The sequence below is a fragment of the Leptopilina heterotoma genome, unplaced genomic scaffold (assembly GCF_015476425.1).
Source record: "Leptopilina heterotoma isolate Lh14 unplaced genomic scaffold, ASM1547642v1 Lhet_73, whole genome shotgun sequence".
Classification (NCBI taxonomy): Eukaryota; Metazoa; Arthropoda; class Insecta; order Hymenoptera; family Figitidae; genus Leptopilina; species Leptopilina heterotoma.
The window spans coordinates 1888565-1914266 of record NW_025111169.1 but is presented as its reverse complement, the minus strand read 5'-3'; the positions used below and the strand labels follow the sequence as shown (position 1 = coordinate 1914266).

Genomic DNA, 25702 nt, shown 5'->3' with positions numbered 1-25702 from the left:
TCTCCATGATACAAAAATTATACATATACGATAAATAAGCTATGGTTAAAAATTTAAAAATTTAATAATTTTTAAAATGCATCTAATCACTTGTATCAATTTTAAATTTCGAACTTCGAAATTTTAAGTTAAGTTGCAATCGACAGGTATTGTAAACAAAGGGACTGTTGACTTTCAAAGTTTGATAAAAATGGGTTAAACATTAGGTAACTTTTCAGAAATTCGACTCCAATCTTCTTGTTTCTGAAACAAATTAATATTTTTACTATATAGGTGAGAATTTAAAAGTAATTAAGTTTTAAGAAATATTTTATTTACTTTGGTGAAGTTTACAACGTTTGTAATCAGCGATTTAGAAGAAATAATATTTTTCTATTCAAATTTTTATCTAAAAACAATTTTTTACAATATTTCTTGATCAAGAACTTAAGAAAGAAAAATTTGTACAGAAAAAAATTATTTTTTGCGCAAAAAGTATTTTTTTCACTCAATTTCTGATCATAAACGTTGTGAACTTCATCTACCTTTTTATTTTCATATTATTATTATTATTTACTATTTTCTAGAATTTTATTAAAATTCTTGGAAACAATTCAATTATTTTCAAAAATTTTAATAAAATTCTTTGAAATAATTCAATCACTTTGAAAAATTCTAATAAATTTCTTCGCAAGAATTCAATTTTATTTTTATGAATAATAAAATTAATTTCAGGAATTCAATTATTTTCAATACAATTTCAATTAACTTTTTCGAAAGAATTCAATTGTTTTTAAGAATTTTAATAAAATGTTTTATAAAAATCAATTATTTTCATAAATAATAATTTACTTCGCATGAATGCAATTATTTTGAATATATTTTGATACAATTTCTTGAAAGAATTTAATTATTTTCCAAACATGTAATAAAATTCTGGGAAGAATCCAATTATTTCCAGAAAATGTTAATAAAATTCAATAATCAAATTTTCAATTACAATTATTAACAATCATGATTATTTCAAAAATATGAAAGAAACTGTTCGTAAAATTTAATTACTTTCAAAATTTTTAATTAAAATTATTTTAAAAATACATTTTCAAAAAACTTGAAAATATTCTTCAAAAGAATGTAATTACATATTTGCGAAAAGTCGAATAAAAATATTTATAAGAACTCAATTTTTTATGAATAATTTTAATAAAATTTAATAATAAAATTATTAGTTACAATTATTAACAAAATCGATTATGTTCCAGAAATTAAAAAAATGGTACAAAAGAATTGAATTATTTTAAGAAATTTTAATAAAATTGATAAAGAAATTCAATTATTTAAAAAAAATTGTTGTAAAATTCTCAGAATAATTTAATTATTTCTTGAAGAGTTTAATAAAGTTCAATAATTAAATTTTTATTTACTACAATTATTAACAAACACGATTATTTAAAAAATTTAATAGTTAAATTCTTCGTATAATTCCATTACTCTCAGAATTTTTAAAAATAAAATTGTAAAAAACATTTTTTTCACAAGCATTCAATTTTTTTCAAAAGTTTTCATAAAATTCTTCTCAAGAATTCAATTATTTTCATTAAAAATAAAATTCTTGGCAGGAAGTTAATTGTTTTCAATTCAATTACAATAAAATTCCTGAAAAAAATTCCATAATTTTGACGAATTTTTATAAAATTTGTTGAAAAGAATTCAATTATTTCAAAAAAATTTTCATACAATCCTTCAAAAAAATTCATTTATTTTCAATACAATTTTAACTAAATTCCTCGGAGGGAAATTAAATTTCTGCGAATTAAATTGTTTTCAAAAATATAAATAAAATTCTTGTCATGAATACAATTATTTTCATAAATAATAAAATTCTTCTCAAGAATTCAATTATTTTCATATTTATTAAAATCCTTTGAAGGAATTCAATTATTTTCAATTTTTAAATTATTTTTAATAAAATTCTTTGCAAGAATTCAATGATTTTTTATGCATTAATTTTTATTTTCAAAGCGTTTAAAAAGTAAAATAATAATAATGATAACAATAATAATAAAAACATAAAACAATTTGAAAACAAAATAATTATTACATTTTATTTACCTTAGGTTGTTGACAGTAAACCACTTCTCGGCCTTTATTGACCGAAATTCATCTTCTCTTGATCTGCTGCCAAATGAAATTTCGACATTAATGGAATAAAGTGAAGATTGCTATGATCTTTACTGTCTTCGTGCCCAGCATGACTTCCATGATCGACGTGATCACCATGGTCACCATCATTTCCATGATTGCCGTGATCACCATGGTCACCATCACTTCCGTGATCGCCGTGATCGCCATGGTCACCATGACCCCCATCAGCACTGTGACCACTGTGATTATCAATTGACAGGAAGAAAATAACACTCCAGGTAATGAAAGCAACAATTAAAATAAGAGACGCTATTGTGCTGAATCTATCCCATCCGAAAATAATTTCTCTCGATGATCTGTTTTCTTTTATTTGAGTACTGGCGCAAGCACACGTACTAGTTGAACTTGAACATTTATTCATTTTAATGTCTGTTTTCTTTTTTTTCTTTTTTGATTTTCTTTTCTTTTCGTAAAAACTTTTTTTTTAGAAAACTAGACTTTAAAATCACTCACAGGTAGTCACACACTCAACACTACTTTCTAAAATTACTACACATCATTACAAGAAAAATAAAATATTTTTAACAAATTGAATTCTCGCATAGCGTCGATAAGATAAGATTATCAATTATAATCTCTCAAATTTACAGTGATTTGTGGGAATGCGATCGTTTACCCAATACAAAGTAAAAAAAACGACATTTAAAAAATAGAATAAATATTATTTTTTATTGATTTCTAATCAAATTGATTATTATTCTAGTTTTTGACGTTTAAATGAATGAAATTTTTTTTCTATTTGAATATTTTTCAAAATTACTATACAAACAAGAAAAATAGTTAAAATTAAATATTTATTTAGTTGGGAATTAGTTTTTTAATGTGAAAAATAATTTTTTTTATCAAGAAAATACAAATTAAGAGGAGTGACAAAATATCGTCATTCATTTGAACGTTAAAAATTTCGGGAATATTTAACGATTCATATTTGAAAATAACTTGTTAATTAATTTAATTTAACTTATTTTTGATCCACAAGTTTTGAAGGTTCAAATGAACTAAATTTTTTGACAATATAATTTTCGAAAATTACTGACTGATATAGAAAGCAAAAACAAAATTGAATATAATTTATTTTTTTGAATGCGAGACGTAATATTGCAATAAAAATTTAAATTTGAAGAAGAGGAAATAAATTTCGTTCATTTGAACGATCGGAATTTTAGGGATTTTTTTCAAGTCTATTTTCTTTAATGGAATTTAATTACATTAGTGGAAGGAAAAAACTTGAAGTACTAAAAATTAAAATACAAAAATAGTAATAAAATAATCAATTAATTTAATTACGAGCAACATTCGTTATTGTCGCTTCGAGATTTTTGCCAAGCAAATAAGAAATAGCCAAAACTCATTCCAAGAACTACAGCAATGCATAAATAAACATTGTACGTCATGAAAATAAACATTAAAAAGTAGCCTAAAATTGCTTGAATTGCGTGTAGAATTGTTTGAATAGCGTGAACAATTGACAGTATTCCTTTCCTGAAAAAAAAATAATGAAAAATTTTAGAAACAAATAATAGGATTATTTGCGATTTTATGCATTTTCTGTTGAAACAAAATTACTTCTTTGATAAAACTCTGTGTTGGCAATTATTTGAAGTTATTTTGTAAAGGTAGTCACTGTAACATACAAAATTAATATTAATTTAATAATATTGTAATTAGTATGAAGATAATAATATTAAAATTCATGTGTTAATTGAAAAATATTTAATTCTAATAAATACCGATAACTTTTCAGCGCTTCGTAAACGGCTCCAAGAAGAATGATGCCAATTGCTGAACCCAAAACTTCTTGCCAGTTTGTCGTTTGCCATTTGTCGAATAAAATTGTCTCCGTAACGCCAAAGTGAAATGACATCTTCAAACGTAAGTAGAAAAAAACTTAAATAGTCTATGAATTTTCTTTCTCAAATTTAAAAAAATCCATGAGTTACAATTGCAATTTTGAGTAATAATCAATTATTTTATCACTTATTTTTGTATGAATTTTCGTACAATTTTTTGATAAAAATTGATTTGAAAAAGAATTTCAGTTAAAATTTTAGAAAATATTTGTAAAATTGAAAGAATTGTAGTTTTATTTTTTAGAAATTCTAAAACAATGAGGTTTTGAAAAAATCGATATTAAAATTTTTTGATATTAGTTGAATTTTTTCAAATTTAATTGAAATCAATTTTTTATTTCAAAGAATTTTATTTTCTCACTTTAAACAATTATTTCTAAATATTATTATATTTTTTTTGAGCATTGTAACTAAAAATTAGGAAAATAATTAAATTTTACAAAAAATTTTCTACTTAATTCAATTATTGTTGAATTCTAATAGAAAGAATTGATTTAAAAAGAATTTCAGTTAAAATTGTGAAAAATAGTTGAATATTAGAATCAACAAAACATGAATTTTAAGAAATAATTAAAATTTAAAAAGGGTTTTAAATTGAAATCTTTGAAAATTTAATCGCTGCAGTTGTAATTTTTAGAAATAATTAAATTTCGAAAGATTTTACATTGAAAGTATTTGATATTTCAATTAAAATAAATAACAATAATTTTTAAAATATTTGTTAAACACAAATTATTCAAGTTTTCAAGTTTTAATGTAGAAATTCTAAAATAATTAGGTTTTTGAAAAATTGTAATTAAAATTTTTTTACGAAGATAATTGAATTCTTGAAAATAAATTTAAAAATTGAAACAATTAAAAGTTTTGTCAAATTTGATTGAAATAAATTTTATCTATATTTTAAAGAATTTAATTTTATTTCTAATAAAAATTGTTTTGAAATATAATCGTATTTTTTAAGAATCACATTTCGAAAAAGTATATTTTTTAAAAAATATCGCAATATTTTTAAAGCAATTCATTTTCTTATGTAAATAAGCGAAATTCGTTTTTTCAACCTACATTAACGTAATTTAATCAATAACTCTTTTGATATGGATTATTCTGAATTATTAATTAACTATAATTATTATTATTGAATTAATAATTTATTCCACTGCATTATTACAATGTTATAATTATTAAAAATATAACAATTATCATAGATTACAATTATTATATTTTAAGCACGTGGTTTTCGTTTCTTTAGTTTAATTTTTTAGTATATTGAAAATTTTTAATTTCATTTAATTATTTATTTAATTTTTTTTACATGAAATAATTTTTTCTTCCATTATAATAATTACAAAGAACTTTTTCTCGATTTTTGGAAGATGATGCGAAAAATAAGCAAAAGGTTCTCTGTGAAATTCTTTTTAACAAAAATGATTATTTTTGAGAAAAGTATAAAAAAATGTTGTTTTAAATTCCATAAAGAGGTCATATTTGTAGGCCATGGGAATATAAATGTACATAATTTATATCTTCATCAGAAGGAATTTATAATGAATTCCTCGATGTAGGTGTCGCGATCAATTGTTTGCTTTGTGAATAAATGGATGCAATTTACAACTCGCAATTGTCATGCACATGAGAATTTATGCAAAAAAGAAAGAAAAAAGGAAAAAAAAGAATAAAATTGGAATCACATTTTGTGATGTTTGATCTAGAATATTTCACACTTTAAAAGAAAAAAAAAAGAAATTCCTTTTGTTTTCAGAATCTATAATTTGTTTCGATTTTCAGATTGGATTCTCACAAATATATACAGATATAGATGTGCATGGATTAAAGTAAAACCCCGGAGCATGCAAATAATTTCTCTTTAAGTAATCGTATACATGGAACTGGAACTCGTAAATATATATCAACAATCGTTAGTCTACTTTTGGAATGTGGAAAAATGAAGAGAGGAAAAATTGTTTTTAATAAACTGGTGAATGAATTTTTTACTTGAATACAAGTTTTGTTAAAATAATTAGTTGTGGATAATTTTATTGAAATAACTTTTATTTAATTTGGATAATTTTTATTTGACTTGAATAATTTTTATTTGACATTCGGAATACAAATAAAGAAAAACAAATACAAGAAAATATTTACAGAACTCATGGAAAGAATATTTGAAATATATTATCTGAAGTATTTAAAAATTTTTTTTTAATATTACTGAATAGATGTAAAACTTACAGAATGCATTTTTAAAATTTTGAAAATCTCTCTTTTACTTTATTGAAACGTGTCACTCATGAAGTCATTATTACAATTGAAGGAAAAATCAAACCTGAATTCATATAGATATAATTACGTTATCAAATATATCTTGATAACATATCATAGCTATTAGAAAATTTTGCCTTCACTTTTATATAAATAATAATCTAAAATAATTGTTTGTGTAAACTAAATACACTACTTTCAATGAATTGCATTTTTTTCAATAATATCGCAAATTTTTTAAATTATTTTTCTAATGTATTTTCTTTTTTTTAGGAATCGATCCAAATTGGAGAAAATGTTCACAGTCCCGGGAGAGATCAATTATTTAAAACCGCGATGTTTTAATGGTTCAATAATTGAGAAAAGTATTTTTTTTTTGGAGTTATGAAGTTCCGGAGTCTATGGAAGATTTCGAATTCCATTTTTCTTTCAATCTGATGCGGATATCACAATGGCAAAACTTCTTTCAAATTCAACATGATTTTAAGGTATGAAATTATAGTTATTAACTATTTTTATTTGTTTTAAATAATGTTTTTTATTATTTATTTATTTTTACTATACATATAACAATTATTATTTTGATTTTACTCAATGCAAACGTATTGACAGAATATTTATTAATTGAAAATGTTAATCTCCAATTGTCAAATTTATTAATTAAAAATAATTGAATTCTTTCGAACAATTAATTGAAGTTTCTGAAAATAATTTAATTTTTTCGAAGCATTACTAAAATTTTTTGAAAATTATTGACTTTGTTAATAATTGTAATGAATAATTTTATTATTAAATTTTATTTAAATTATTGATAACAAATTGAATTATTTGAAATTATTGAAAAAACTGTTACAGTTTTTGATAATAATTGAATTCTTTTGAAGCAATTCTTTAAATTTTTTGAAAATGTATTTTTAAAATAATATTAATTGAAAATTTGAAAAGTAATTAAATTTTACGAAGAATTTCTTTCAAGGTTTTAAAATAATCCTTTTTTTTAATAATATTGTAATTAAAAATTTGATTACTGAATTTTATTAACATTTTTTGTAAATAATTGAATTCTTTTGGGAAATTTTATAAAAATTGTATATTAATATTTAGGTATTACTGAATTTTGATTTATTTATTAATATCTACTGATTGTGGATATTAATTTACAAAATAAATAATATTTGAGCGTGTTTGCAATTTATCCGAGTAGCTATAAACGAAAGTGTGAAAATTAATCCATTTCCACTGGAATATTACGATTTGAGAACATAAGGAGACGAAATTGTAGGATCTTATAATGCGGCTTACGTTGAAAGGGCGTGGAAACTTTGTAACGAGTGTTGATCTTGTCACTTATTTCTTTGAGGGCACACGAAGTATTTTCGTTTGAGTTGCGAAAGATGTGACGAAAGCTTCCTACTGTTGCACATAATGCTGCGCGAATAGTACTCTCGTTCTGATGAAGATCATTTTCATATTCACAAACATCTTGTTTTCATCTTTACTGAAGTCTGCAACGTTTATATTATTCAACGATTTCAGAATATTTCTCTATTGGAAATTTTGAAATATATTCTATATCTGAACTAATTTTCGTAAATATTTTTCTGCACAAATCACAAAGTGATTAACGATTTCAGAAGATAAAATATCTTTCTATACAAATTTAAAAAAATATTTTTTTAGACAAATTCTCATATTTTTCTAAACAACTTTTCATAAATATTTGACGAATTTTACAACGTTTATGATTATGATCCATGATTTTGAAACAAAATATATATTTTTCTATACAAATTTTGAAAAATATTTTTCTAAACAAATAAAAAAAAATATTTGTCTAATTAGATTTTCTTAGATATTTTTCTCAAAAAGTTTTCATAAATATTTTTCTAAAAAAATTGTAATAAATATTTTCTAAACAAATTTTCATATTTTTCTAATCAAAACTTCATAAATATTTAGCGAATTTTACGTTTATATGATTAACTATTTTAGAAGGAAAAATATTATTCCATACAAATTGAGAAAAATATTTATCTAAACAAATTTTCGAAAATATATTTCTACACCAATTTTAAAAAATATTTTTCTAAATAAATTGCCATAAATATTTGCTAAACAAATTTTGAAAAACATTTTTCTAAAAAAGTTTTCGTATTTTTCTAAACAAATTTTGATAAATATTTGTCGAATTTTACTTTATGATGAACTATTTTAGAAGGAGAAATATTATTCTATACAAATTGTTGAATATATTTATCTAAAAAAATTTTCGAAAATAATTTTCTAAACTAATTTAAAAAAATATTAATCTAATTAAATTTAAAAAAATATTTTTCTAAATAAATGGTCAATAAATAATTTCTAAACAAATTTTGAAAAATATTTTTCTAAACAAGTTTTCATATTTTTTTGAACAAACTTTCATAAATATTTGTCGAATTTTACGTTTATGATTAATTATTTTAGAAGAAAAAATATTTTTCTATACAAATTGTGAAAAATATTTATCTAAACAAATTTTCGAAAATATTTTTCTATATCAATTTTAAAGAATATTTTTCTAATCAAATTTTCATAAATATTTTTCTAAATAAATTGTCATAAATAAATTGTCATACCTAAATATTTTCTAATCAAATTTAAAAAAATATTTTTTAAAATAATTTCTGAAAGAAATATTTTTAAACGAACAAGTTTATTATTTTTAGTGAAAAAATATTGTATTTAATTTTCTTTAAACGTTGATTATTAACTTTCCTCGTTATTTTCGGGTATTTTGAATTTTTTAAAATAATTCTAAAAAAGTTTGTATTATAATTGAAAAGTATTTAAAATATTTTCTACTAGATATCAGGAAAAATAATTTTCCAAAAAGTTCAAATACCTCAATATTAAATATTTCAATTGATAACAATTTAAAATTTTTGTCCCAAATTGTTGTCAGTAAAAAAAATCTCAAAAAATGATCATTCATTTTTTAAGATTTTTTTTACTGTAAATAATTTTTCCATAAAAATTTTGCCTGACGTTTTTTTTGAGATTTTTGACCCAAATTGTTTTTTATTCGACTGTCTTCATTTTTTGAGATTTTTTTACAGACAATAATTTTTCCATAAAAAATGTTTGCTTGACGATTTTCTTCTTTCTTTTTCATAAAAAACTGTAGTTTTTTATTCGACTGTCTTTATTTTTTGAAATTTTTTTTTACAGCCAATAATTTTTCCTTAAAAAATTTTTGCTTGACGTTATTTTGAGAAAAAACTTGTTTTCATTTTTTGAGATTGTTTTTTACAGTCAATAATTTTTCCATAAAAATTTTGCCTGATGTTTTTTTTCAGAAAAAACGTGCCTTCATTTTTTGAGATTTTTGTCCCAAATTATTGGCAGTAAAAGAAAAATCTCAAAAAAATGAAGACAGTTTTTTATTCGACTGTCTTCATTTTTTTGAGATTTTTCTTTTACAGCCAATAATTTTTCCATAAAAAATTTTTTGCTTGACGATTTTCTTCATTTCTTTTTCATTTCTTTTTTGTGTGATTTTTTCTTCACAGCCAATAATTTTTCCATAAAAAATTTTTTTGCTTGACGATTTTCTTCTTTTTCTTTTTCATGCTTCATCAGAACGGGAGAATATATTATTTTACTGAATTAAGGGTGAAAGGATGATGGTGCGTGCGGCGCGCATTCCCCGATAAGGGACTTGATTTCGAGGTCTCGAACGCGAATAAGGGGTGCTTTTTACCTAGCTTTCATTGGCAAGTGGCAACCCCTCTCGCAATATCCCGACAGACTTCGACCCCTATATACATATACCGCCCTGGTCTGCGTCATATGAACGAGACGAACCCGACCAGGCGCAACCTGTAGCTGATCCTGACCGACGCGCCTCTCTTCTCTCTCTGTGCTGTGTGTCCGGAAATTCATCCACGCTCGATTCTCAAACTCTCGTTCGCGAGCAGTTCAGTCAGTTTGTGTGTCTCTCAGTGCCACTCTCACCGCTAAGCCGTTTACATCGTGGCTGAAAATAGTGAACTCGAATCATTAGAAAAAAAAAAAAAAAACTGGCATTATCTTTGAGAAAATTTGCTTTTTTTTCTATACTAAAATTTAGTGTCCCTAAAATTACGACCGGGTGTCAATGATAATATTGAAAGTGCAATCAAATAGTGTTTAGGAATTCTTCAATTTTTGCTGTTTTTGCGAAAATTACACGCATGATTTTTTATTGAGAACTTCACAACTGATTTCTAAAACGGTATGATGATGATGATGATAAAAATAAGTATTTATTTATTGCGGTTTTTATTTTTTTTTTTTTCATTGATAATTCGTGTTTATTTTTTTGTTATGTATACGAACTAATGTTGACAAAATTCTAAAAACGTCACTGAACGTTGAAGGGAACGAAAAATTATTTTTTCATTGTAGATATTTTTGAAAATTACTCAGTGTGGTAAAAATCCAAAAAGCAAAGTTAACTTTTTCAAACTTTCTGAATTATTTGTCGATACTCGACCTAATATTATTTTTTCTGTTTATTTTATTTTCAATATAAACACGATTATTCTTATATTACTATTATTATTTTATTATTTTTTTATTTTTTATTATTTGCCTAATTTTATTATTTAAATTAGATAATTAATTAATAAAAAATAGTATTTATTATTAAATAAACTATATAACATTAAATATTTAATTAAATAATTTAATAAATGACGGACGTAAAATTATTTAATAAATAAATATTATTATTTATTATTATTATTATTATTATTATTATTATTATTATTATTATTATTATTATTATTATTATTATTATTATTATTACTATTTTTATTATTTTTATTAATTTTCTCATAAAGTTTTGAACGAAAAATTTAGTTGTGCTCTAATATTTTTTAAAATTACTAAAATGAAATGAAAAATATTTTCACTAAAGAATTTATTTAGTTAAAATTTAAATTATAAAAATATAAACAAAAGACAGGGAAATTATTTTATTCAAATTTATGTATTCGGGGCAAGAAAAATTTATTAGAATCAAATTAATTTACTCGGTACAAGTGAAATTTATTTGAGTAAAATTTAAATAATTATACAAATTAGGTAGTAATTATTATTTGTAACAAAAAAAAATATTTATTACAAAAAAAGTTCTTTTTGTATTTATACAAAGATTTCTTTGTATAAATATAGAAAAAGAATTTGATTTTTTTATAATATAAATTTTTTTTTTGTCTTTATCGGCAATTTTTTTCTGTAGTGGAGAAAAAAATAATTTTCTATACGAGAAAAAGTTTTTTAATTTTTGTTTTTGAAGGGAGTATTTCATAATAGTGCATGTCTTGTTTCGCAGAATAGAGACGCGTGCTTGAAAGCATATTAATTAAGGAACTTTGTTTTGTGTATTTAACGCAACTATTTGAATATTTGACGGGAAAGAAAAATAAGCCTCAAACTATAGATATAATAAAATATTTACTAGCATTGACATAATAGTACAAGTTTCATTCTTGATTTTGCAAAATGAATAATTTAATTAATAATGTTAATGGGAATTAATTATATAAATGATATAAAAATAAATATAAATAATATAATTATAAAAAAAATAATAATAATAGTAAGAAAATAATAATAATAAAAATACTAATAAAAATAATAATTAGCCGATAATTTTATATAATAAAAGCAATAATAAAAATAATAATAATAAAAATAATATTTATAATTAACAATTAAGAATATAAATAGTCGAAATTAGATTGATTGGATACGTAAATTTATTGCCTGTTTAAAAAAATGTAGTAATTGTTCTAAAATTCAGACTTTAATAAAAAATTCCGTAAATTTGTAGACAGATAATTGTTCCTTTTAATTGTCGAGATTAAATCCCACTAAACTTGCGTATTATCGCTCGCATTTAATCGCTTTAATATTTTATTAAATCCACTTCTGCGAATATAACGACGACAGCTAAAAGTATTACATTACTGTCGGAACAAATCGAGATATTCTACTTGCTAAGTCTATCGGGAAATTATTGCCGGTTTATTCTTATATTGTTTTCTTTGCAAGAATTCTTTTTTTGTCTACTTTTTTGCTGCTCGCTGAATTTAACTCGAAAATTTTAGCTTTGTTTTAAATATGGAAATTCTCTTTATTGTTTATGAATTAAAAAATGTATATTTTTAATTTTTTATTAGTATTATTATTTTATTTTCATTCATTATTTATAATAATAAATAATGACTCGGAATAATCGTTTTCTTTATGTTTTAAAACAATATTTTTAAAGTTGATTAATTTAAAAAAAGTTTCAATTTAAAATTTTTTAAAATCGTAATTCCTATGGAAAAATAATAATAATTAAATATTGAAAATATTTAAAAAAGACATTATTCTTTTCGAATAATTTTACAATTAAATATATTCGTAAATAAATTTAACAGAATGTTTTTTTTTTCAATGAAATTGTTTCCTTTATTTTCTAAAAATTCAAAAATTTTCAGTTTCATTTTTAATTAAATTTTCTAATTGACAAATTTAATTCAAAAACATTTTTTTCCTTTATTTTTAAAAAACTTTGAATTTTATTAAAATAATTGAAATTAAGAAATAGAATTATTGATGCAAATAGTTTCCTTATGGAAATTGAGAATTTTCTACAAAAATATTCAGAAACGGGAATATCTAATGTTTTTCTTCCTAAAAGAGAAAAATGAGTTTGTAAACAATATTGTTATTGAGAAATAGAAATTATGCATAAAATGGGTATATTTCCTACTTTTTAATAAAAATTTTTTAACAATTAACAATTTTCTAGTATTTTTTAAAAATAAAATGGAGAATAATTTGCATAATAATTTAGATCAGTCAAACGAAATGTGTTATAGAAAAAAGCACATAATAAACAAAATGGATATATTTTTTATTTGTTAATCATAATTTTTTTTTAATTTTCTAATTTCTAATATTATTTTATTATAAATCGTGAAAAAATATCTGAATATTTTCGATTTGTCAATTAATATTTTTTAAAGAAAAAACAAACAAAAAGTATACACAGAAACTAAATTCAAACTGCGGACAGAATGAATGAAAGAATACGGAGATTAATATATAGTAAATTATTATTATTATAATTATAATTACAATTGTTATTTAAATTTAAATAAATTGTTATTTTAATTTTAATTTTTTGGTTACTATTATTAGTTACTATTATTAGTTAATAGTTAATAATATTAAAAGTTTAATAATAATTATATTATTTGACTATATAATTAATAGTAATAAATAATAAAAATTGTAGTTCGTTAAAAATTCGGTTTTTTTTTGTGTTTTTCGGCTAAAATTGAAAAGTTTTAACCAAAGTTTAAAATTTTTGTATTCTTTAGAGTAATTATTTGTTATCAAGTTTGTTTAACTTTGGAGTTTATAAGAGCAATAGATCACTGTGTAAATTTCCACATATATCTGTACAGCATTAGATAGATAATAGTGTGAGTAAAATTTAAGGGAATATTACACGATTCATCCCCTATCGTGTGCGGTTGAAGGTAAATTTATGTTGAACTGTTCGCGTGACTTACAAGAGAACTATGCAAAATTTCCATTTTCGGCTCGCGAGATTTATATTAAGAGACACTAAAATGTCCGATTATATATTGTATACATAGATACTATGGAATTCGGTGAAATATCGATTGCTTACCTCCGAGGGTATATGAAATAATACATAGTTTATATCTCCCATTATAATGGCTCATCGTACATTCCTAATTGAAAATAATGTAACTGCATCTTGAAAGCGTAGCGTATACAATAACAATATAAAGCAGTGCGCAAAACATTATTTTAAATTCATAATTTATATTTCAAGTGCGCGTGGTAAATTTATTTGCTTATGGGTTTTACAATAATTTTGCATTAAGATAATCAGAGTTGCCACAGGTCTGTGAAGTTAAGAAATTCAGAAAAAAGTCAGGGATTTTTATTGAAAGTACTACAAAAAATCTAATTTTTGTAATTCGTAGGAAAATTCTGAATTTTCGTGTCTTTTTCGTTTACTTCATAAACTATGAAATTACCACGAATTCTAAGACAAAACCTTCAATTTTTTTTATCTCTGACAATAATTTCTTTTTAAATATATTTTTAAAATTAAAAAAAATTTTTTTTAATATTTTATCTCTGACAATAATTTCTTTTTAAATAATAAATTTAATTCTTGAAGAACTATCATAAAATTATTATAAATTATTTAATGAATAATTCTACTTCAATATTTTAAAATTGGTTAAATTTTAAAAGAGGCGCTTTTAAAATTTTCATAAATAGATGAACTTCAAAGGTTTCAATTTGAAATTTTAGAAAATATCAATTTATAATGAATTTAATAAGAAATTTTAAAGAATTTAGATTTTTGAAAAATTTTAACAATTTAAATTCTTCTGAAATTAGTAAAAAATATTAAAAAAAAAAAAAATTAAAAAATTAAAATTATAAAATTTTAATTATAAAAAAAAATAATTAAATATTATAATTATATTAAAAAAATTTAATATATATGTAATTAATTATTAAAAGTAATGGATTTATAGAATAATTTTAGTTACAAACACTAAAAAAATTGAATTTTGGAGAAGTTATACAAATGATGGCAGAAATTCAATTTTTTTCAAAAATAATAAAATTCTTCGCAAAAATTCAATTATTTTCAAAAAATCTAAAATAAAAAATTATCTTCAATCTTAATTAATAGCAAAATTCTTTGATAAAATTCAATTATTTTCAGGAACTTTAATAAAATTCATTACAAAATTCAATTGTTTTCAATAAATAATAGTATTCATCACAAGAATTCAATTATTTTTGAAAGTAAAAAAATTTAATTATTTTCAAAAATTTAAATAAAATTCATGGCAAAATTTCAATTATTTTTGAAAAATTTTTCTTAATTTAATGATTTTTGCAATATTTTACTATTTTAATAAAATTCCCCAAAATAAATCAATTATTAAATAAAAATTTTGATAATATTCTACATGAACATTCAATTACTTTCCAAAAAAACATAAAATATTTCACACGAATTTAATTATTTAAAATAGAATTTGTGTAAATATAAAAAAAATCAAATGTTTTAAAATTTGGCATTAAATTCTTCGCAGTAATTCAATTATTTTCATAAATTTTAAAATTCTTTTCAGAAATTTAATCATTTTCATAAATAATAAAATTATTCGGAGGATTCAGTTATTTTCATAAATAAACAATATTTATCATACAAATTCAATTATTTTCAAAAATCTAATAAAATTCTTCGGAGAAATTAAATTATGTTAGAAAATTTTTTAAAAATTGTCAAAATTTCAATTATCTTTATGAAGAATATAATTCTTCTCCGAAATGCAATTAGTTTCCTCAATTTTCTTCAATTGATTGATTTTCAGTATTAGTATTTTAATAAAATTTTTAAATAATTTTAATCAAACATTTAAATATTTTCAAAAATCATAAAAATTTTTACAAGGGTTTAATTATTTTTAGAAATTTTAATAAAATTCCTTTCAAGAATTCAAGTATTTTTATAACTAATATAACTATTTTCGAAATTATTGATAAAATTCTTGATAAAATTCTTGGCAAAATTTCAATTATTTTCAAAAATTTCCCTCAATTCAATAATTTTCAATATCTACTATTTTAATAAACTTTTCTAAAAGAATTGAATTATTTAAAAAAGTTTTGAGAAAATTTTACACGAATATTATTTGCAAATTTTTTATAAATTTTTTCGCATTAATTTCAATTATTTTCATATATAATAACATTTTTTATAGAGATTCATTTATTTTCATAAATAATAAAACTCATTGAAATATTTATTAAATGTTTTATTTTCGTATTTAAATAATTGAATTCTTGTGGAATTTTCTAATAAAAATTGATTAAAAATAAATTTTAGTTAAGATTTTATATAATAATTGAATATTAAAAGCATTTTATTGTGAATTTTAAGAAATAGATGAATTTTGAAAAGGTTTCGAATTAAAATCTTTGTAAAGGTTTCAAATTAAAATCTTTGAAAATCTGAATTTTTTATACTCTTCACTACTTAACAATTCTGTAGAAATAATTTTTTTTGAAAAAGTTTAATTTTGTTTTTTTAAACCTTAAAGTTTTTATTTTCTAATTATAAAATTGAAGAATTTCTGAAAAATCGATGAAATTTCGTAAAATCGAGTTGTAAACAAATGGATTTGAAAATTCTCAAAGAACTTTTTCAAAAATTATTAAAAATAATTTATTTAAAGAAGAATTTTAGTTAAAAATTGTAGAAATTAATAATATTGATTTGAAGTGATGAAAATCATACAAATTTTTTTTTGAATTGTTTTCTATATTATCAAAAACTTATTTAATTGAGATTTAATGAATTTGAAATAATGTTTTGATGAAAAATCTGCAAAAATACTTTACTCGTTTTTTAAAATTCACCCTTTGGCCAAAAAATTACATTTACCACTATAGTACAAAAAATCGCGAAAAATCGAAAATTCTTAAAATTGAACATTTTTCCTTTATTTTAAGGCAAATTGCTTCATTATTTTTGGGCTCTTCAAAAATACTTTACTCGTCTTTTAAACTTTATCATTTGGCCAAAAAAACTACTTTTACCACTAGCACCAAAAATAAAAAATTTTTAAAATTCAACATTTTTCTTTTATTTTAAGGCAAATTGCTTTAATATTTTTGAGCTCTTAAAAAATACTTTACTCGTTTTTTAAACTTCACCATTTGGTAAATAAAAATTACTCTTACCACTAATTTTTTGTTATGAAAAAATTTTTGAATTATGCAACTTTTTGATTGAACAATTTTTGGATAAACTTTATTTGTAAATTACAAGAGAAAACGCAGATTTTTCGTGATTATATAAAACGAAATTTGAGTAAGCTATTAATGGCTAAAAAAAGTACCACACGAAAGAGATAATAAGTTATTAGAAGAACGAGGAAGAACTGAAATTAAAGCACGTCCTACATGCCTTCAATTTCTTATCGATATATATTGACCTACTAATAAGGCTGAACAATCATTTTGTCCTATTGGCCTCCTTTTAACAAATTACTTTATTCTATCTAGTGTTAGAATTTTTATTTAAATAATTTTTTCAAAAACTTAAGGGCATTTTAAACCATTATGACGCCACAGTTTGTACAAAGTATTGAAAATATTTCAAGTATTGAAGTATTGAGTAATCAAAGTCAAATAGTTTAATTTACTAAATAATATTAAATTGAAGATAATTTGTTTTTTTTTTAATTTAATATGATTTTATTCTTTAGTTCGTTTATTTCTTTAATGGCGTATTTCTTTAAATTTGATTTCAATTAATCTTATTTCTTTATTGTAAATTTGAATGTGATTTATATTTTTAAAGGCATTATATTATGTAAAAAATGTAAATTTAAAAGAGACAAAATTTTTCTTCAGCAATTTATGCAAATATATCGCACTTTATTTCGGAGTACATTATTATTCGTGTATGTTATATTGAACAAGGGCTGGAGGTGCACACGTATAAGATAAGAACAAGTAGTTACTAACGAGTTTGGTCAGCCAATCGTTACCGAACGGAAGTACATCTATATACATTTTACATCTTTGCGAATAATTTAGTGAAATTATCAATCAGTTTTTGAATATTTTATTTCTTTTTGTAGGTATTTATATAATTTTAATTTTGTATGGACACATACTCTTCTTTATTTATTTTAATGATTTATTTCAAACATTCGATTTCAATATAAATTTACACTCACAAAAAAGAAATATAATTTGTCTCAGAGTCAAGACTTTTTATTTGTTTCAAATAAATTTTATTCTGTTCAAATGAAATTTTATTTTGTTCAAATAAAATTTTATTTTTTTCAAATAAAATTTTATTTTTTTCAAATAAAATAAAAACCTAATTTTTTTAGAATTAACTTTACTACATAAAAGTAATAAAATAATATTACAAATTAGAAAATTAAAAAAAAATTATGATAAACAAATAAAAAATATATCCATTTTGTTTGTTATGTGCTTTTTTCTATAACAAATTTCGTTTGACTGACCTAAATTATTATGCAAATTATTCTCCATTTTATTTTTAAAAAATACTAGAAAATTGTTAATTGTTAAAAAATTTTTATTAAAAAGTAGGAAATATACCCATTTTATGCATAATTTCTATTTCCCAATAACAATATTGTTTACAAACTCATTTTTCTCTTTTAGGAAGAAAAACATTAGATATTCCCGTTTCTTAATATTTTTGTAGAAAATTCTCAATTTTCATAAGGAAATAATTTGCATCAATTCTATTTCTTAATTTCAATTGTTTTAATAAAATTCAAAGTATTTTTTTAAAATAAAGAAAAAAAAATGCGTTTATAAATTCTACTTGTCAATTAGAAAATATAATTGAAAATGAAACTGAAAATTTTTGAATTTTTAAAAAATAAAGGAAACAATTTCATTGAAAAAAAACATTCTGTTAAATTTATTTACGAATATCTTTAATTGTAAAATTATTCGAAGACAATAATTTCCTTTTTAAATATTTTCAATATTTAATTATTATTTTTCCATAGAAATTACGATTTTAAAAAATTTAAAATTGAAACTTTTTTTGAATTAATCAACTCTAAAAATATTGCTATAAAACATAAAGAAAACGATTATTCCGAGTCGAAGACTCGGAGTGATCGATTTCTTTATGTTTTATAATAATTAAAGAGTATCGAGTGTTAAAGTCATCATTTTTCTTTTATAAGAATATTGTTACTGTAACTTCTTAAAAATTATTTCCATATTCAATTATTATCTACAATTTTAAATTAAAATTAATTTTCAAATCAATTTTTATTAGAGAATTCTACGAGAATTTAATTATTTAAATACAAAAGTAAATTATTTATTGAATATAATTAAATGTTTCTTAAAATTTAATTCTTATAAAGTATTTTATTAACAAATTTTTAAGAATAATTGCATTTCTCGAGGAATTTAATTAAAATTGTTTCAAAATTAGGTAATTGAAATTCTGAGATAAGTTTTAGTATTTATAAGAATAATTGAATTCCTAAAAAGAATTTTATTGTCTAAGAAAAAATTTAATCCCTGTAAAAAATATTATTATTTATGAAAATAATTAAATTACTACGAAGAGATTTATGAAAAATTTGTAAATAATTGAATTCCTGTGAAATTTTTATTATTTATGAAAATAATTAATAAATAATTTAATGTTTGGATAGAATTATTATTCCAGTTATTTTCGTTTCTTTTATTAAAGAAGAAGAGAAGAAAATTTTCAATCAAGTTTTTTAATTATCTTTCTCAAAGTAATTTAGCTTTATTGTTATTTTCTGAAAATGACAGAAAATATAGTAATGTAGAGAGGAAAGTAGTAATCTATATGAACAGAAGCCTGTTGAGACAATTCAAGGACCAGTCCATTAGCAGCATTTTCAGTGAGAGATTTTGTCTCTCAATATCCCATATCTTATGAATGGTGTAGTTGTCCGATTGCCAAAAAGCTATAAAAGTCTATCAATTTCAGTTTCAGAGACGGTAGAAAATAGAAAATAAAACTTTTTAATCTCTCTTTCTTTTGGAGAATTATTTTTTTTTTGTTATTCAACATTTCAATTATTTTTATAACCAGCAAAATTCTTCGCCAAAATTCAATTATATTTAGGAATTTTAATAAAATTCATTGCAAAATTCAATTTTTTTCAAAATTAATAAAATTCTTCGCATTAATTCAATTATTTTCAAAAAATCTAAAAAAAAATTATCTTTAACATTTCAATTATCTTCATAAATGAATAGCAAAATTCTTTGGTAAAATTCAATTATTTTCAGGAATTTTAATAAAATTCTTTGCAAAATTCAATTATTTTCATAAATAATGGTATTCATCACTAGAATTCAATTATTTTTGAAAGTAATGAAATTTCAATTATTTTCAAAAATTTTAATAAAATTCATGACAAAATTTCAATTATTTTCAAAAATTATTCTTCTATTCAATGATTTTCAATATTCTATTTTAATAAAATTTCCCAAAAAAAAAATGCAATTATTAAACAAAAATTTTGATAATATTCTACACGAACATTCAATTATTTTCCAAAAAAAATAAAAATTTCACAGGAATTCAATTATTTAAAATAGAATTTGCAAAAATTTATTCGAAAAAAATCAAATTTTTTGTCATTAAATTCTTCGCAGTAATTCAATTATTTTCATAAATTTTAAAATTATTTTGAGAAATTTAATCATTTTTATAAATAATAAAATCATTCGGAGGATTTAGTTATTTTCATAAATAAACAATATTTATCGCAAGAATTCAATTATTTTCAAAACTAATAAAATTCAATTATTTTGAAAAATTTTTATTAATTCAATAATTTATATCTCTATTATTTTAATAAAATTTTCTGAAAGAATTCAATTATTTAAAAAGAAATTTGACAAAGTTCTAAACGAATATTCAATTATTTTCTAAAATAATGGGAATTTCATAGAAATTTAATTATTAAGAATAGAATTTGCATAAATTATTTTCGAAAAAAATCAATTGTTTGAAACTTTCTTATAAAATATTCTTCGCAATAATGAAATTATTTTCATACTTATGGCAGAATTTCAATTATTTGTAATAAAATTTTAATCAAATTCCTCGAGAAACTAATTATTCTTAAAAATTTTATTAACATTATAGTCAAAGGAATTTAATTAATTAAAGGTTTTTTATTAAAATTCTTTATGAGAATTCAATTTTTAAGCAACATTCAATTATTCAATAAATTATTTATTTTCCTATTTAAATAATTGAATTCTCATAGAAATTTCTAATAAAAAATTGATTTAAAAGTTAATTTCAGTTAAAGTTGTACGATAATAATTGAATTCTGATGGAGAAATTACTAATTAATTGCAATTTTTTAAAATAATTGAATTTTGTAAAGTTTTAAATTAAAATCTTTGAAAATCTGAATTTTTCATACTTTCAATAAATAATTCTCATTTTACGAGTGAATCAGAAATTAGAGTCAAAATTCTGTCTGAAAATCAGGGAAAAGTGAGGAAAAACAAAATTAACTTTTTGTGACAACCCTGAAGAAAATATTTTCGCTATAAGAATTAATCAGAAAATCAGTGATTTTCACGGAAAATTTAAGATAAAATTTGATGTGAAAATTTAATTAAAAAGTTAAAACTTGTTTCGTGTTAGAAATGGGGTTAATAACCTTCGAGACCAAAGTTGATGAAAGCTTGTAATAAGCTTTTCCTATCATTACTAAACTTTGATATATAGTAAAGTTCACGAGAATGTGTTAATAGGCAATAGCACTAAACTTCCGTATTACTATTATTTAACTACAGTATTTATTATTTTAAAGTTAGTAATTCATCTGTTAGGCATTTTAACGCCGAAAAAAATGTAATTTACTAAAAAAAATTCTTTTTTAGTGATTATCATTTATTATTTCTAATGAAATTAGAAAAAAATTAACAGTAAAAATTATAATCGAAAGATGCGGTTAAAAATTGTCGAATTGAAATAAAATTCAAAAGTTATAATTTAAAGAAAAAAAATTATTTATAGAGAATATTTTCTTTGAATGTGAAATAAATAAATTGAAAAAAACTATCTTCTTGAGAAATGTGTTTCGAAATTTTAAAATACGTCAATATCCTCGTAAGTTGTAGACATTTGCAGAATCATCCCCTTACTTTCAAAGCGATAGCAATATAACTCAGATGTCCTATCCAATACACTTAGAGAGTTCAAATAAAAGGTTAGAAATGCGAAAAAGAAAAAAGTTGTTTCTGCACAAATTTTATTTGGGAAAAAAAATATCTATTTTTTTATTTTACCATTTATGCTACTATTTTTTTTGTTGTTATTTAAATATGTAGGTGAAAATTACTAATTTTAAAATTTATTGATTTTAGAATTTTTTTTTGTTGGAATTATAAATTAATTAATCAATATTTATTTATTTGTCGCAGCCTTTAATCTTTATTAGCAAATATATTTCGCGCGGAACAAAATGTTAAATTACTATTATTATGCAAATTATAAAATATTTTATTTTCAAATACAAATCTTTCAATAATTTCATAATCAAAATTTTAAAAAATCACTTAAGTACATAATCAATTATTATTGTTTGTATTTTCAAAAATTTTAATATAATTCTTCGCAAGATTTCAATGATTTTCATAAATAATAACATTTTTTGAAAGAAATCAATTTTTTTTTATAAAATTGTAAAATTTTTTGCCAAAATTCAATTTTTTAAAAACTTTTAATAAAATTTCACGAAAGAATTGAATTATTTTCTGAAATTTTTAAAAATCCTTCGAAACATTTTAATTATTCTTATAAATAGTAAAATTCTTGGAAAAATTCAATTATTTTTAATAGAATTTTAAAAATATTTCATGAAAGAATTAAATTTATTTACAATTTTTAATAAAATTTCACGAAAGAATTCAATTATTTTTAAAAATATTAATAAATTTTTCAAAATTCAATTATTTTTAATACAATTTTAAAAATATTTTATGAAAGAATTAAATTTATTTAAAATTTTTAATAAAATTTCACGAAAAGAATTCAATTATTTTTTAAAAATTTTAATAAATTTTTTAAAATTCAATTATTTTTTTAAGTAGTAAAATCTTTGAAAAATACAATTATTTTCAATAAAATTTTACGAAACAATATAATTTTTTTCTCTTAAGTCTCGTTATAAAATTTTTATTTAATTCAAAAGAATTCAATTATTTTCTAAAATTTTATAAAATCCTTCGAAACAATTCAATTTTTTCAAAATTTTTAATAAAATTTTTCGAAAGAATTCAATTATTTTCTATATTTAAATAAAATTTCTAAAAATAAATAAAATTATTTTAAAAAATTGTAATTCGAATTTGAATAAATAAATAAAATTCTGAGAAGAATTTAATTATTTTCTAAAAATTTTAGTAAAATTGAATAGTTTAATTATTTAATTTTAATTATTTAGAACCACGATTATTTTAAAAACTTAAAAGAAACTGTTCAGTAAATTCAATTCAAAAATTAAATTCAATTTAAATAAAAATTATTAAATTCAATAAAAAATTCAATTCAATAAATAAAGTACAATTTACATAAATTCAATTCGATTCAATTCAGTAAATTCAATTCAAGAAACTGTTCAGTAAATTCAATTAAATTCAAAACTTAAAAAAAAAATTATTAAATTCAATAAAAAATTCAATATAATAAATAAAATCCAATTAAATAAATTCAATTCAATAAACTGTTCAGTAAATTCAATTAAATTCAAAACTTTTAATGAAAATTATTAAAGAACTCCATTATTTAAAAAAAAGTGAAAGAAATTCTTCAAAAGAATTTTAATTAGGATTTTCAAAAATTTTAAGAACCTTTTTGTCAAGAATTCAATTATTATCATAAATAATTAAATTCTTCGGAGAAATTTAATTATTCTCAAATTTTTTGATAAAATTCTTTGCAAACATTAAATTGTTTTCATAAATTATACAATCCTTCGAAACAATTCAATTTTTTCAAAATTTTTAATAAAATTTTTCGAAAGAATCAATTATTTTCTTTATTTTAATGAAATTCCTTAAATTAATTAAATTATTGTAGAAAATTGTAATTAAAATTTGAATAAATAAATAAAATTTTGAAAAGAATTTTATTAATTTCTAAAATTTTTAATAAAATTTAATAATTTAATTATTTCATTTCAATTATTAAGAAACACGATTATTTTAAAAACTTGAAAGAAATTGTTCATAAAATTCAATTACTGTCAAAATTTTTAAATAAAATTATTAAAAAAAAAAACTCCATTAGGTATTTAAAAAAAAGATTGAAATAAATTCTTCAAAAGAATTTAATTAGGATTTTCAAAAATTTTAATAAAATTCTTGTCAAGAATTCAATTATTCTCAAATTTTTTTTTAATAAAATTGTTTGCAAGAATTCAATTATTTTCAAAAATAAAATTTTTCAAAGAAATTCAATTCTCAAATTTTTTGATAAAATTCTTTACAAGACTTCAACAATTATTTTTATAAAGAATAAAATTCTTTGAAGAAATTCAATTATTCACAAATTATTTTGATAAAATTCTTTACAAGAGTTCAATTATTTTCATAAATAATAAAATGTTTTGGAGAAATTCAATTACTCAAATTTTTTGATAAAATTCTTTGCAAGAATTCAATAATTTTCAATATATTAATTTTGAAATTCAAAATTTAAAATAATAAAAAGATTTTTTTGGTAATTTTTCTTTATAAACGTTTTGCGAATTTTAAAATGTTCTGATTCTGATTTATATTATTTATAAGAGAAACTAAATTATTATTTTAAAAATTTTTGCGATAATAAGTGATTTTTTTAATTTTCAAAAGTAACATATTGTAAAAAAAAGAGAAATTTTTGTCTGGAACTTTATTTTAATATTTCACAATAATTGAATTGTTTCGTAGTTTTTTATTAAAATATTTTTCAAAAGTAATTAAATTCTTTCTGTGAATTAAATCTGAATTTTTTTTTACAGCGAAAAACATTATTTTTAATTCCACAAATGTATTTTTGTCGAAAAGCGAATATATTTCATAGAAAGAAATTCAACCGCAAAAGAGAGAAAGAGGACGTGACACAGAAATAATTGTCTGCGAATACTTTTTATAAAGTGTTTTTCTTTTCACTCTTCAAAGATTTAATAACAAGTCTAATGAATATTTTCCTCATATATATTTCGTTTATGAATCTAAGCGAAAATAACTCGATAAAAATGGTTATTATCTCCTCTTTCTCTCTCTCTCTCTCTCGTTGAATATTTTATATAAAGCATTCAGATATTTCTCCAAGTTACCAAGATAAACTGGGTTACTTGTTGTCACTCATCCCGTGCATATAACTACTTCAAACTTCACTAATTAATTAACCTCCTGGCTTTATTTTTACGCAAAAAAGAAAATTTAAAACTCTTTTTTCTGTTTCAGATATATACATACATATAGGAATTGAAACTAATAAATCGACTTTAAAAATTTTCAACAACGAACCGAGAACGGCTTGTAGAATTTTTGGAGCTTAACTAATTGCCATTTTTACGCACACGTTTGAAATACTAAAGGAAAAAAAAATTTTTCTGCTCATATAACTTTTTTAAATTTCAATGCACAATATTGAGGAAAATTCTCATTGTAACAGAGAAAGAAGAAAGAAAAAAAATTCTATATTGCAATTTTAACGAGAAACTATAATATTAATTAGTCAGAAGAATTTAAATTTT

At 20.5% G+C, this 25702-nt stretch overlaps 2 protein-coding genes and 1 long non-coding RNA gene across 3 annotated transcripts; 1 reads left to right on the top strand and 2 right to left on the bottom strand.

The window, feature by feature from the left end:
* Positions 1-59: 59 nt before the first annotated feature.
* Positions 60-2843, bottom strand: LOC122510774 (nacrein-like protein P1). Its single transcript, XM_043625660.1, has 2 exons — positions 2092-2843; positions 60-243 (listed from the first exon to the last, which is right to left on the bottom strand). The coding sequence occupies exon 1, from the start codon at positions 2543-2545 to the stop codon at positions 2126-2128; it is 420 nt and encodes a 139-aa protein (XP_043481595.1). The 5' UTR covers positions 2546-2843; the 3' UTR covers positions 60-243; positions 2092-2125.
* On the top strand, positions 2268-25702 carry LOC122510780. Its single transcript, XR_006302464.1, has 5 exons — positions 2268-2402; positions 3929-4056; positions 5820-6009; positions 6567-6781; positions 25410-25702. It is a non-coding gene; the product is annotated as an uncharacterized LOC122510780 (long non-coding RNA).
* LOC122510775 (high affinity copper uptake protein 1-like) lies at positions 3441-6357 on the bottom strand. The gene is made up of 4 exons (XM_043625662.1): positions 6264-6357; positions 3915-4048; positions 3751-3807; positions 3441-3666 (listed from the first exon to the last, which is right to left on the bottom strand). Exons 1-4 carry the CDS (start codon positions 6270-6272, stop codon positions 3468-3470), a joined length of 399 nt encoding a protein of 132 aa, XP_043481597.1. The 5' UTR covers positions 6273-6357; the 3' UTR covers positions 3441-3467.

Coding starts and splice junctions, on each gene's coding strand:
- LOC122510774 (XM_043625660.1), bottom strand. CDS start 2,545: ATGAATAAATGTTCAAGTTCAACTAGTACGTGTGCTTGCGCCAGTACT.
- LOC122510775 (XM_043625662.1), bottom strand. Junction 3,808..3,914: donor GAAGCGCTGAAAAGTTATCG/GTATTTATTAGA, acceptor TGTATGTTACAG/TGACTACCTTTACAAAATAA. Junction 3,667..3,750: donor CACAGAGTTTTATCAAAGAA/GTAATTTTGTTT, acceptor TTTTTTTTTCAG/GAAAGGAATACTGTCAATTG.